The sequence below is a fragment of the Anabas testudineus genome, chromosome 13 (assembly GCF_900324465.2).
Source record: "Anabas testudineus chromosome 13, fAnaTes1.2, whole genome shotgun sequence".
NCBI lineage: Eukaryota > Metazoa > Chordata > Actinopteri > Anabantiformes > Anabantidae > Anabas > Anabas testudineus.
The window spans coordinates 6,448,876-6,464,044 of record NC_046622.1 but is presented as its reverse complement, the minus strand read 5'-3'; the positions used below and the strand labels follow the sequence as shown (position 1 = coordinate 6,464,044).

The following is a 15,169-nucleotide window of genomic DNA, read 5'->3' as shown; positions in this document are numbered from 1 at the left end:
CTGCAGAAGTGTTGAGAAACACAAAGATTATCACAGGATTCCTTTAGTCTTTCTTTTTATCCTTTAAGTTAATTCATATTCAGACCTATTGTAGCTCTAACTAGGAGTAGAATTAGACTTTTCTTGTTTATGGGTATTGTGTTGACAACATTTGTCCCAGTGATGTATGAAAATTACTGTATTAAACTCAGCAGCTGCTGTTTGTTTGCTGGCAAATTAGGAAAACATTTCTACTGGCGGCATTTTCACAACCATGATTTTATTTTAGATAAATAAAAAACGGATTTGTTTGTCTACTGCAACATTCATTTATTTATTTTTTTGTATGAGAAATAATGAAACAGTGATGAGAAATAAATACAGCGTCCATTGAATTACACATTCAATGGACGCTTTCTTACAAATTCTTACAAATTTTATTTGTTTTGTGAGTACAACAGTATATCCTATATATATATATATATTATATATATATATATATATATATATATATATATATATATATATATATATATATATATATATATATATATATATACGTAGCCTAATGTTATACAGGTATAGACTGATAGCTTCTAATGCTCTGCGTAGCTGAGTTATCCTGTGAGAGAACAGTACGTTCAGATGAACCCTCATCAGCACTTTTTTTTTTTCATTTTTTGCAAATGGAGTGAATTGATCTAATTTGAGCATTTACATAACTTCAATAAGTTATAATTCAATTCAATTCAGTTCAATTCAATACAATGCAATTCAATTTTATTTTATTCGTATAGCACTTTTTAAAATTGACATTGTCGCAAAGCAACTTTACACAACCAAAGTAACAAATAAGAAAGACAAACAAACAAAAAACTAAATAAAAGCTGGTTATTTCTTAAAATGTATGTTTTTAAACACATTATTTGTGCAAATGCTCTTGTTGTTTTCATGACATTTCAAAGAGTTAATAAAGCTTCTAAAGGAACAATGAGAATATTGGTAACGTTTTAGAAAGATGACATTCGTGAATTTAATCATTAGGTGGTTTTGATGAATTAATTTGTTGTTTCTGGCTGCATGTATGACCTGAAGACAAATATTTGTTACTTTGCCACCTCTCTTTGCAGCTCAGTCACTAATTTCTAGGAAGTTAAACTGTCATCTGGCCAAATAAAACAGGTATCAAAGATATTTGAACCAACAATTACTATATACTATAAACTGTATAAACTGTATAAACTATAAATTGTAGTCATCCAGCGGGGCTCTAATTAAAACTGACATTTTGTTAGAATAATTACCTTGTGTAATAATTTTATTATACACAAATATTAATCATATCAATTTATCTTGATCTCTGCGTCTATAATGAGGCACACAGTGACTAACTTAAATCTGTCTTTTATTTAGCCCACATCATATATACATTCATTTAGGATGTTAAAATAATGTTAAATACTTAATGCCAAAAACATCTTAAACTGCAGTATGTAGGACAAAAAATGAGTTTCCCCATAAAAGGCAACAACAGTTGTCTTGTGTTGTACTGCAGAGGAACACAGAGTTCAAGAGCATTAAGCTGGTAAATTAACATAGTACAAGAAACAGATGTGACAATAAATTCATAAACATTTAATCTTAATGATATGAATGAAATATGAATGATATAATGCAACTTTATCCAGTGACAGAAAGCAAAACAATATTATTCACACTATTCAAGCAGTAAGAGACAAATGTTTAAACTTAAAGTGAATTGTTACATGCACAAATAAAGGCAGGAGTAAAATTAGCCTGGAGCCACTTTTCTTTGCAGCATTTTGACAATTTTATCCCTTAATAATCTTGTTTGCATTCCATAAATGATTGGATTTAAAGTAGCAGGGACAACATGAAATAAAATAGATGCAATCTTCCTTAAATCTGGGTTATTTGGGAAACGATGTAGTATGATGGTTAAAAAGCCCGACCAGAGCATAATAAGATAAAGAACAAGGTGGCTCGCACAGGTTTGCATTGCTTTGTTATTCAACTCTTTGTTTTTCTTGATCCAGCAGACGAGAGCTATTCTAAAGTAAGTGACAGCGATCCCTCCAATTGAGCAACTGAACAGCAGCACAGTGAAAACGAGTCCATAGATGTTGTTGATGGACACATCCTCGCAAGAAAGCTTGAACAGTGATGCATTGTCACAATAAGCATTTTCTATAACTGATCGGCAACGTGACAGCCTCACTGTAAGACCTATCAAAACAGAAACAAGCACTAATGATGCTCCCCATGCAGTCGCTGACAGGCTGATCACAGTTCTAATAGTCATAATAGTGTTGTACTTTAACGGGTAACATATGGCCACATATCTGTCGATTGCCATGATGACGAGAATCAAGTGTGAAGCGGAACCAAATGTGTGGCTGTGAAAGGCTTGAACCACACACTGGTTGTAGGTGATGAAGCGTTGTGTTGAAATGATGTGTGCCATCAGCTGGGGCAGCAGGACGGTGTTGCCAATCAGATCGTTAACAGACAGGTTGCAGAAGAGCAGGTACATCGGCTGGTGCAAAGTCTTCTCCGTGATGATTAGAACAAGAACTCCAACGTTAGAAAAAAGCAGGGAAAAGTAAAAAAACAGCAGAGAGAAAAATACAGGGTATGTGAGTGTGGGGGATATGTCAAAACCTTGCATCTCTAGGATATCACCGATAGTTGTTGTGTTTCCTTCCATTATGCTGAAAAAAAAATTTTTTTTAATGGTGATAAATACAGTAATCTGATTAATAGCAACAACTATACACAATAAATATTCAATACAACTACAAGCAGGTATTGTCACAGCATTGCATGTTGAAATAACACAGAGAATTAGTTCTAAAAGATGCTACTACCTTGTTTGTGGAGGTGCGAATCCCGACTCATCAGCTCAACTTTGACCTCTTTTATTTTCTGCAGGATTTGACATTTGACATCATCACACTAATAGGGAAGCCATTAGCGCTCCAGTGTTGTGGTCCTGGTTTTGTAGATTCCCACATGTATAGAAATCTTTTATGTAATGTTCAAGTTACACATTTTTTTAAATGCATTCAAACACTGAAATGTTTTTGTCCCTGAGGTCAGAAGTCATTTTTTTCCAGACAACCCAACCAGAGCCATATATTTTATACAGTAACTGATGCCTCACATTTAATACAATACTTTGCAAAAAGACATGAAAAGCAAATGTTGTCAGTTTAAGGTTATATCAGTATATGTCACAGTTTTTAGTGAAGTACAAATGATAAAACCAGGATTCAAACGTTCCCAAATTAAAGTCAGCATAGATGGAAAGTTGTAATTGATTGGGAAGTTTTTTAATTTTAGAAAATATGAAATGATCAAAAGACCTGCAGATGTTTGAACATCAGCTGCCTGAAGCATTAGACAGTTGTATCCATAGAGGCTACAAAAATATACATTTTTAATAAGTGAATTGATACAGTACAGCACACATTGTGCAGTATTTACAGTAAAATTATGTGTATATATCTATATATGTGATGATGAAATGTTATGTTACATTCTTGTTGTTCATATGGCAAACAATTCAAACTGCACAAAACTGGCTCACAAGCAATTTGAGGCCTCTTTGAATTAGTTTGTGGTTTGTGATTGAAGGTTACACAGTGCTCTGAAGTAACGTTTTCAATAATGAGGTTTAACACTGAGGTTGACCATTCTAACACCAGAGTATCATGTGTTATCAGATTCAAAATCTAAAAAGAAGTTTTTATGAAACCCCAAAATGCCAAAAGAACAGACAAATTCTGCTACGAACAGTCGGTTCCAAGTGTAGTGTGGAAAAAACATGTAAATATATAGAGGATCAAATCAATTATACACAAATATTAATCATATCAATTTATCTTGACCTCTGTGCCTATACAGAGGCACACAGTGACTAACTTAAATCTGTCTTTTATTTAGTCCACATCATATATACATTCATTTAGGATATTTAAAAAATAATGTTAAATACTTAATGCCAAAAACATCTTGTACTGCAGTATGTAGGACAAAAAATCTGAATAGAAAAGTACTGAAACATAATGAGGGAGGTGAGATACAGTAGTTAACAAAGTGTGTTTCCTCATGAGAGGCAACAACAGTTGTCTTGTGTTGTACTGCAGAGGAACACAGAGTTCAAGAGCATTAAGCTGGTAAATTAACATAGTACAAGAAACATTTGTGCATCTCGGTGACAATAAATTCATAAACATTTAATCTTAATGATATGAATGAAATATGAATGATTTAATGCAACTTTATCCAGTGACAGAAAGCAAAACAATATTATTCACACTTTTCAAGCAGTAAGAGACAAATGTTTAAACTTAAAGTGAATTGTTACATGCACAAATAAAGGCAGGAGTAAAATTAGCTTGGAGCCACTTTTCTTTGCAGCATTTTGACAATTTTATCCCTTAATAATCTTGTTTGCATTCCATAAATGATTGGATTTAAAGTAGCAGGGACAACATGAAATAAAATATACGCAATCTTCCTTAAATCTGGGTAATTTGGGAAACGATGTAGTATGATGGTTAAAAAGCCCGACCAGAGCATAATAAGATAAAGAACAAGGTGGCTCGCACAGGTTTGCATTGCTTTGTTATTCAACTCTTTGTTTTTCTTGATCCAGCAGACGAGAGCTATTCTAAAGTAAGTGACAGCGATCCCTCCAATTGAGCAACTGAACAGCAGCACAGTGAAAACGAGTCCATAGATGTTGTTGATGGACACATCCTCGCAAGAAAGCTTGAACAGTGATGCATTGTCACAATAAGCATTTTCTATAACTGATCGGCAACGTGACAGCCTCACTGTAAGACCTATCAAGACAGACACAAGCACTAATGATGCTCCCCATGCAGTTGCTGACAGGCTGATCACAGTTCTAATAGTCATAATAGTGTTGTACTTTAACGGGTAACATATGGCCACATATCTGTCGATTGCCATGATGACGAGAATCAAGTGTGAAGCGGAACCAAATGTGTGGCTGTGAAAGGCTTGAACCACACACTGGTTGTAGGTGATGAAGCGTTGTGTTGAAATGATGTGAGCCATCAGCTGGGGCAGCAGGACGGTGTTGCCAATCAGATCGTTAACAGACAGGTTGCAGAAGAGCAGGTACATCGGCTGGTGCAAAGTCTTCTCCGTGATGATTAGAACAAGAACTCCAATGTTAGAAAAAAGCAGGGAAAAGTAAAGAAACAGCAGAGAGAAAAATACAGGGTATGTGAGTGTGGGGGATATGTCAAAACCTTGCATCTCTAGGATATCACCGATAGTTGTTGTGTTTCCTTCCATTTTGCTGAAAAAAAGTGTTTTAATGGTGATAAATACAGTAATCTGATGAATAGCAACAACTTTTTTCTGTTATTATTGATTTCATTGTCTTCTCTGAGCACCAATAAATTCTTTCATCAAGGAAACAATTACACCATAAACATAAAATTAACTACTGATGCAGTATGGGAGCATTGTTAACACCAAAGTGGTATTAAATATTACACCATAGTAATGTAGACACAATAAATACAATACACAATATATACACAATAAATATTCAGTACAACTATAAGCAGGTATTGTCACAGCATTGCATGTTGAAATAACACAGAGAATTAGTTCTAATAGATGCTACTACCTTGTTTGTGGAGGTGCGAATCCCGACTCATCAGCTGAACTTTGATCTCTTTTATTTTCTGTGGGATTGACATTTGACATCAGAGCACCAATAGGGCAGCCATTAGAGCTCCAGTGTTTTGTTTAGCAAGAGTTTTGGTCCTGGTTCTGTAGATTCCCACATGTATAGAAATCTTTTACGTAATGTTCTTTTTTTTTATGCATTCTGAAATGTTTTTGTCCCTAATGTCAGGAGTCCTTTTTTACAGTCAACCCAACTAGAGCAATATATATTTATTATAATAACTGATTCCTTAAATTCAACAAAATACTCCTGTAAAAAACAGACATGAAAGCAAATATTGTCAGTTTTAGTTTATATTGGTATATATCACAGTTTTTAGAATTCTTAAGTGACGTACGAATGATAAAACCAGGATTCAAACCTTTCCAAATTAAAGTCAGCATAGATGTAAAGTTGTAGTTGACTGGAAAGTTTAATAATTTTGGAAAATATGAAATGATTAAAAGTCCTGCACATGTTTAAACATCAGCTGCCTGAAGAATTAGACAGTTGTTTCTGTAGAGGTTACAAAAATATACATTTTTATTAAGTTAATTGATTGACAGTGAAGTAATTACAGTAAAATTATGTGTGTATATATGTTAGGATGAACAGTCACATGCTGCTAAGAACAGTCGGTTCTGCTGTGAAGTGTAGTGTGGAAAAACCATGTAAAAATATAGAGGGTCAAATCAATTATCAAAGCTGCTAAAGGGTCCTTCATGTCCATTTCTCCTGAATGAGATAATTGGTCTTCCCTCATGTCCTAATTGTGCTTTTGTGAGCATGAACAAGGTTCCTGCTCCCAAAGGCCTGATGTGACCACTTCAGTACTCTGTTTCAAATAGATTTATTCTTTTGGGACATGTTAAACAAAACGAAAAGGCTGAATAATCCTATTCAAATGTGTGATATGTGATTCATTTGATGCACTTTTTGACATGTTAATTACAGCGGTAAATTTCACAGAAATATAAATAATAATATGAAGGAAGAAAAAAAAAACTCAGCAAAGAGAAAGACTATGTTGTGTAACTTTATTTGTGAAGTTAACAAGTTAAAAAGCTTTAAACAGTAACTCAGTTATTCAAGTTGATAAATCAAATACTGTCAAATCCAACTTCTCATGTAAACAGCAACCTTCATTAGCAAAATAAGAATCTTGTCATCAAGTGCATGTGTGCTAATTGTCTGGGGATTAATTACAGTGTGAGACAGTTAATAACAGGATATTTAATCATTTCTCAAAGGGACTCATTTTGACAGCCTAATGAGGCATCTAGCTGATGTAATTCTGACAACTCGTAGTGTACCTGGTTACATAATATTGTTACAGTAGCACAAAAAGTGTATGGAAAAGATCATTTCCAGTATTGTGTAATATCATTATCAAGCTTAAAAGCATAGAAACACTGCAGCAAAAAGCCATGTTGGAACTCCTGAATTCAGACTCAGTACTATAACCAGAGGCTCAAGAGGTTTACACCCTGGTTCACAGGAAAATGAATGATCTTAAACAGGCCTGCAGGAGACTGGAGGGCAAATGGCAAAATCTAAACTGTATGGCCAGTGGTGGAGTACAGTATGTACAGAATTAGAAACATGCTCTGTACACAATCCAAGATTTATTTATGACACTGCAGCCAAACGTATTCAAAAGCACTCTCTCTTTTCTTCTTTTAGACGTCTCTGCAATAAAATAGATTTGATTACATACAATTGTTCTGCAGAACCTGTTGAGTATTTTGTTGAATGACATAAATATGTTATAAATTTTTGTCTAAGCTGATGCTTTCAAATAAACTACACGCCTCCTCAAACCTCAAAATACAAAGTGATCCGGGGATCTGACTAAATTTAAGATTTGCTCACCTCATTTCAGGTGTTTTTGGGTATTAGGTGCAGTTTAACACCAAATATTACTGGTTAAAGTGTGATAACACAGTCAATGGTGCCTTATTGGACTCATTCATTGTCCTGCTTTCTCCATTTCATTTTAAATTGCTACATATCTATTTCATGCTATGTATCTTGTTACTGTCACTTGTAATAATTGTCTCATGTCATGTGGTGTGATTGAATTCAGCAATTATTTGAAGCCACTCTCTAACAGTAACTAGCCACATCAAGTTGACACGCAGAGCTTTGGCAGCCTGAACTTGTGAAGTATCATTATACCGATTATTGTACCTGTGTTTAAATGAGTGTGCCCATATTTAAAGGGTTGTATCATGTTTATTATGTTAAAGCTCCCACATTATGTAAAATCCACTTTTTGGTCATTTTGGTACATTTATACTACTCTGGTGCATGTAGACACAAACCAATTATTTTAGTTTTGTAGAAACTTATCCCTCAGTGGTCCAATTCAAAGTTTGTGCTTGAAATGACAGATTCATTAATAAATATAATCCCAGCTCTAGCTCGATCCAAACAAAGCAGGTCGACACTTGCAGTCGGACATGAGTTTCCCTGGCTATGTTAAAAGATTTATGGGCGATCTCAGAAGTTTCTCTTCTGATGTAGAGATCCAGTATATGTGTCATGTATGTTCCAACCAGCTTGTGGGTGCTGGATTAATGTCAGGAATGAAGCTTAACGTGGGACTGATTCGGACTGTCTGTGACCTAAACCTGGGGACTTGAAGGAGCTGTTTACTGGGCATTAAATGAGCATTTTAAATAACATTAAAGATGACCATTCCCTGGGGGGGTTGTTGTAATGTTGTTTAGAAGAACAAGGTTTTATTTCCCAAAAGGCTGCCTGAGATAACAGTTATGGATCAGCTAAGGATAAAGGGTTAGCACACAAATCCTTTCTTCTTTGAAAGTATAAAAACACTGGAGTTGGAAATCACAGTCAGAGACCACGGAGGAGCTCCTCATGAGTTAAGCTGCAGGTGATGCATTAAGTAAGACATTACACCATAGCACACGATCAGTCATAAGAGTGTTTGTTAATATGGATGCTGTAAATAATGTCCTTCTTTTTCAGCTGGAAACTGGTCCTTTATCATTTGAAGTTCTTCAACAGTAGAAGCAGCAGTAGAGTTTACAGTACACTCCAGATATGTACACAAACACGTCCTCTGTAGTTTTACTAACACTGGAATCTCTGGGTTTATCTAATGCTTATATTTATCCAGCATTTCTGTTTGGGACTTTAATGTATCTGGTTACAATGCTTTGCAATTTACTGGTACTAGCAACTATTATTGTGAGTAAAAAGCTGCATAAGCCGATGTTTATCCTGCTCTTGAACTTGCCAGTATGTGACATGGTGGGAGCCACAGCTTTTGTCCCTCATTTCCTTTTCAGCATTGTGACAGAGAACAGAGTAGTTTCTCATCCTTTGTGTATAACTCAGGCTTTTCTGATGCATTTTTACGGAACAGGAAACCTGCTGATCTTGAGCGCCATGGCGTACGACAGATACATTGCTATATGTTGTCCTTTGAGGTATAACACTATAATGAATCCACAGCATTTAATCAGAATAATTATTTCAATATGGCTCTTAAATTTCTCATTGATTGTCACGTTGATTTTGCTGCTTGCCCGGTTTAAAATTTGTAGAACAAATATAGTGGATTTGTATTGTAACAATCCATCATTAATGAAACTGATCTGTGAAGACACCAGAGTAAACAACTACTATGGGTTGTTCACTATTATCTTTTTCCAAGGTGGATCACTGATAGTAATCATTTACACATATGGACAGATTTTGCGTACGTGCATCATGACTAATCAGTCTGACGCCATACAAAAAGCCATTCGGACGTGCGGAACACATTTAGTGGTTTTCTTAATCTTAGAAATCAATACTATGGTTACACTTGTTTTCCATCGCTTTGAGAATGTGTCCCCTTTCCTGAGGAGGTCGCTGGGTGTGTCAGTTCTACTCTTCCCCCCATTTTTGGATCCAATAATATATGGACTGAAAACCACAGAACTGAAGCAGAGCATTATAATGTTCCTAAAAAGAAATGTGGGTTCAACGAAGATGTAAGGAGTGTTCAGCTCTGACTCTTATTCATGTTAAAATAATTAGAGAATTACAATTATTATATAGAAAATACATCAGATCACAGAAACAACAGGGGCAAATTGTCCTCTTGGATTTCTACTGTAAATTATATTATATTATATAATAATAACAGGAACATGCAATCATATTATCGTTAAAGAGAAAATATTTGTTCTGTCTACATCGGGGTCTGTGTGAAATTTTAAATGTGACAATATTTGTATTCAATATTTTCTAATATGTAGACATTTCTTTGAGCTTAAGAATTATTTTCTTTTACAAAAAAAATTTTAAAACTTTATTTATTTATTGTCCTTATAATGAAATGAAAATGAATACAATTCCCTTGAATAGGGACCTGTGCTCCATGAAAAAAAACTGTATTTGTTAATAAATAAAATGTATTCAGTAAAAAATATGTGATGACATTTTCATCATTTTTTTTTTTAAATAATGTATTATAAGAGGAACAAACAAACAACTGAGATTGTCAAGTTGTGTACTGAAGTGCAAATAAACATAGTGATAACAATTCTACTGACTCAGAGTTGTGTTTCATTCTCTGTTTACTATGAGACAGACTCATGTCCAGGGTTAACCACAATTATTCTTTGAACAAACTAATAATTTAAAGTGTAGAGTACAAATGTATAATTAATTTAGAGCAGAGCATGTGTATACCTTTTACTTACACTATTTATACTTAGGGATCTGCACTCTATTTACGCTGAAGTGCTTCCAGTGTAGTTAAACATTGTTTTGTGCACATTTGAGCAATTTAAACAAACATCTGTGATTCATTATTTGAGATTTCATTGAACCGGGAGCAGCTCTCTGTTACACAAGAAAGACTGCCTGTGGTGTTTACCACCTATTACCCTAACCCCCAACCTCCTAACTCTATTTCTGAATGAATTATTACTTATAATTATTACTTCAGTCAGGAGAGACAAAATCAAAACAGATTTTAACATCAATATTTTTATGCAGACACAGGTGGTAGTGAAGCTGTGGTGGCTGAATATGTTTTGGGAACATGTTAAGGGGCTCCTGTACACAGGATCTGATGAAAACTGGCTGTGAATAAGATGCAGGAGGGTTTCACTGATCCTAGACTGATGAGACAGCTGATAACAGCAGAGAAAAGAATAGAATATGTGTCATCATCTTTCATCATCAATTTGCAGTTTGACAGCTATGAGATAACTCGCTCACACTGAACAGAGCAGGCAACAACCGACAACCTGTCCAGGGTGTACGCTGCCTCTTTAGTGTCAGTTTGGCTCCGGTCCCAATGCGATACTCAATCATAAGTGGGTATGATGGATGGGACAAGGTCTAAGTCTAATGCCTTTAATGTCTTCAGATTGTTTCTTTCAAACCCCACAGCTACATTTTGTTATGCTGGAAAAAATATCAGAACTATCCTTGTTGATCCTCAAGGGTGGGTGTGATAAGCACACAGTACATCACAGTCTAAATGTTCCTTGAAACTACGACAGGAAGGTGCAAAAGTTGATTTTATGTTGCGTGAAATCCTGCAGTGAGATTGCGTTCAGCCCCATTTACTTTTACTAATTTAAAAGAAACTCAGCACATATCAACCGTGTGAGCTCTGAACAATATCAAATCTACTAGGGAAAGTTGGTTTTAAAGTTGTGACTGAATCTGGAGACTAACAACAAACTAGTTGACAGCAACCCTGCTTCATATAAATTGTTAATATGTTAATACATTGTTTGTATTTCAAGTTAAAGTGAAACATTTTTGTCTGAATGAAGCATTTTTCACACACTGGAGTCAAACTAGATCCTGGCTCTTTAGGCAGCATGTTATATCTCAGGCCACTGTGGACAGTATAATAAAGATCTCATCTTAATCTGTGTGCAATAAGCACTTAACATAACCATGAAAAAGTTTATTAAAGCTGTAACCTTTCAAAATACGTTTGCTGCAAAACTGCAATGTCTTATTTGACACCACTTCTTAGTGTGATGCAGAAATAAAGAGCAATTGTCAAAAGAGGAAATGAAGCTCTTGTTGCTTCTTGTTGTCTAGAATAATAAATAAATCAATAATGAGAAATAGTACCACAACAGGTTGGAAACTATGGGGATGTAAAACCTCCATAACTAGACTTTAAGCAGAGCTCACACATTCTCTAATCTCTAAACGTTTAATGATAAAAATATAGAAAATATCTGTCAAGTCAAACCTTTGTACTTTCTTAATGTTGATGTAGGGGTTGCTGAGATGTAACTATTATATTTAATAATCTCCCAAAGCCCCCTGTGAGCCTAAGTCACTGCCCTAACAATCTAAAGATGAGCTTTATCATAACTCAGAACACCCCAGAGAGCTGCTTAGTATTCAGAAACAAATCCTGTCTACAAATCTGCTCGTCCTTGTGAACATCTTACCAGTTGGTCTTTGCCAGTTGTTGTTGTCTCTGTGTGTTTTAAACTGTATGATATTTAATGCATCAAAGTGTAGCGGCAAAGATGTGTTCAGGCTTTAAATAGGTAAGTGGTGTCCTTTCATCCTTTCAGCAGTAAAACTTAACTAATTATAACTCTAATTTGACTGTATTCTTTATTATCTGCCTTGTTCGTGCATTTCTTGTTGTATCCTCTCAGGTTCTTGCAGGATTAATTGCAACTTAATAATGAAGTAATTAACTATTCTTTAATTTTCTAGGGAGGAAGAGCAGGAAAATGGACATTGTGTACAATACATCATCTGATTTAGCGTTGACTGGCTTTGATCTCTCTCCTGAAAGTGTCGCTCCTGTGTTTCTTTTTGCAACTCTGAGCTACATGATCATACTTTTCAGCAACCTTATATTAATCCTCACCATTGTATTGAACAAATCTCTGCACCAGCCCATGCATCTAATTCTAGTGAACCTTCCTATTAACGACATTATAGGTTCTTCAGCAGTCTTCCCACAGCTTATTAAAGAAATACTGACAAACAGCCGCACAATGAACTATTCAGCTTGTGTCGCCCAAGCTTTTTTTGCCCACATCTATGCAGCAGGTGCAGTGCTCATTCTGACTGCTATGGCATACGACAGGTACATTGCCATATGTTTGCCTTTGAAATACAACACTGTTATGACTAATGCTCACGTTATGAGAGTAATCACGGCTGTATGGATGTTTAATGTAGTTATTATTGGTGTGCTGTTTATTCTGCTTCTGCGTTTAACCCGCTGTCGATCTGTGATAACAAACCTCTACTGTGATAATCCATCTTTGCTGGCTCTGGTTTGTGCCAACACAACGGTCAATAACATTTATGGGCTTTTTATAAGCGCTCTTACACAAGTGATGGTTAATGGAATGTTTTTGTACACATATCTCCAAATACTTGTTGCATGCTACACATCCAAAAGACCAGAAACAAAATCTAAAGCTCTGCAGACGTGTGCCACACATCTAATTGTTTTTCTCCTGATGGATTGCCTGGGTCTTTTCACGATCATCTCATACAGAATACAGAACATTTCACCACATTTAAGGAGATTAATCGCAATATCAGCATTCATTTTCCCCCCAACAGTAAATCCAATCATCTACGGCTTGAAAACTAAAGAAATTAGAGAAAAAATAGTGTCCATTTTTAGACACAAAATACCTCTGTTTTAATTTTTATTTTCTTTGCAGCAAGCTAAACGTTGGCATAATTCTCTATAATCTTATAAATAATAAATAATCAAGGTGCCATTTTGAGCACATATATTATTATAGCTTTATTCCCATTATACAACTGTGGGTATAAAATCTATTACAAATTACTCAATTGCAAATGAGGCTAATCACTTGGTATAAATATTTTTACAAATAAATCCCCAGTGTTTGTACTTTAGCGGCAGAATTAACTGTGATATGATGTGTGAAAACATATTGAATTAATAGTTTAAAGACAGGTTTTAGATACAGTACTTAATATGTAGAAATATGATTTGTCTAAATGTAGACATACTAACTTAGTAATACTACTATTTACTCACAAAACAAATTGCAGTAGAGCTCAATGTGATGCTGTTACAAACAATAACACATAATGAAAAGCACATAAACAGTAATAAAGAAAAACAGGTCTATATATATGTGTGTGTGTGTGTGTATGTATATGTATGTATATATAAATATATGTATATGTTTATATGTGTGTTGTATGTGTGTTTATTTAATATTGTGTGTATGTGTGTCTTGCTCCAGCTGCAGTGGAATTAATAAAGTTAAAGGGCTGAATTGAAGTGACCTCTGTGTGGTTGGCTATGCAACATTACAACACATTATCTTAATCATGCATGTTATATTTGACTGCACATGAAATGAAATACATCATATTTTAAATCATTTAATTAAGTTAATAGTAAACAGGTTGTGAGGATTGTCTGTTATTAGCAGCTTGAAGTTTTATGCAGTGACATCACATCTGAATCATACTACAGTATGTATTGACAATACAAATACAGCAGAGGGCGCCATCAGAACACTATAAACCTATTCACACCACCAGAAAAAAACAACAACAACAAAAAAACCCCCCACCAGAGACAAGGACCAGATCTCCATCTTTCAACATTAAAACTCAATGGATATGTTTTATTTTGTGTGAATTGATGCCATCTAGTGTCTTTTGAGGTGTAAGTCAGAGACTTAGTCAGAGACACAAACAACCTGGTGCTCTCTTTCACTGTATTACATATCAGGGGGAAAGATTAATTTTGCTATTAACCAGATCAGATAAGTATTTATATAATCAAAAGTGTATACACTGTATCTTAAGTAAATAAAAAAATAAATTCCTTGTATTTTAAACTGAAAACTAATTAACTTCATGTAAATTGGAGAACATTATGTGGACCTGTTGTGTTTGATTTGCTGCCCTCTTGTGTTAAATACAGAGAAGGCAGAAACCATATAAAACAAAATAGAATATATATTTTTTATTATTAGAAACACCTGCCAGTATAACTTTAGGCTCCAAAGTTGATATACACCTCTAGTTCAAACAAGTACTACTACTACAACTAGAGGTTAAGAATTTAATCTTATTGTGTAAACTGCCAGCTAAGACATTTCTCCTTATTTATGAATGGATACACATAATTAAAATCACAGTAAGTAAGAACGATTTAGGTATTTAAAAGAGAAATTAAGTGTAAAGCACAAATGTAAAGGAATTAAAAAAAAAGGTGAAATCTACAGATAAGGGAGAATTTTTACATGGCAGGTACCACAACATCTGTTGAAAAGTAAAATGGGAGCAGTTTAACAGCACATGGGCTTCACTAAATGTAAAATTAAGTAATTATATTTAACATTCAATATCATTAATGAGGCATCAATGAAGTCATCTGTAATCTTAGATTCTTTTTATGGATGCCCAAGCACACACCTTTTATTTTTTATT

At 34.6% G+C, this 15,169-nt stretch overlaps 4 protein-coding genes across 4 annotated transcripts; 2 read left to right on the top strand and 2 right to left on the bottom strand.

Moving 5' to 3' along the window:
• Window positions 1–1,771: 1,771 nt before the first annotated feature.
• Window positions 1,772–2,707, bottom strand: LOC113171075 (olfactory receptor 52N5-like). Its single transcript, XM_026373452.1, has one exon. It carries the CDS (start codon window positions 2,705–2,707, stop codon window positions 1,772–1,774), a length of 936 nt encoding a protein of 311 aa, XP_026229237.1.
• Window positions 2,708–4,395: 1,688 nt separating this feature from the next.
• LOC113173350 (olfactory receptor 52N5-like) lies at window positions 4,396–5,331 on the bottom strand. Its single transcript, XM_026376768.1, has one exon. It carries the CDS (start codon window positions 5,329–5,331, stop codon window positions 4,396–4,398), a length of 936 nt encoding a protein of 311 aa, XP_026232553.1.
• A 3,451-nt stretch (window positions 5,332–8,782) lies between these two features.
• Window positions 8,783–9,724, top strand: LOC113171069 (olfactory receptor 52H1-like). Its single transcript, XM_026373447.1, has one exon. It carries the CDS (start codon window positions 8,783–8,785, stop codon window positions 9,722–9,724), a length of 942 nt encoding a protein of 313 aa, XP_026229232.1.
• A 2,732-nt stretch (window positions 9,725–12,456) lies between these two features.
• LOC113171060 (olfactory receptor 52K2-like) lies at window positions 12,457–13,392 on the top strand. Its single transcript, XM_026373435.1, has one exon. The coding sequence runs from the start codon at window positions 12,457–12,459 to the stop codon at window positions 13,390–13,392; it is 936 nt and encodes a 311-aa protein (XP_026229220.1).
• The last annotated feature ends 1,777 nt before the right edge of the window (window positions 13,393–15,169 follow it).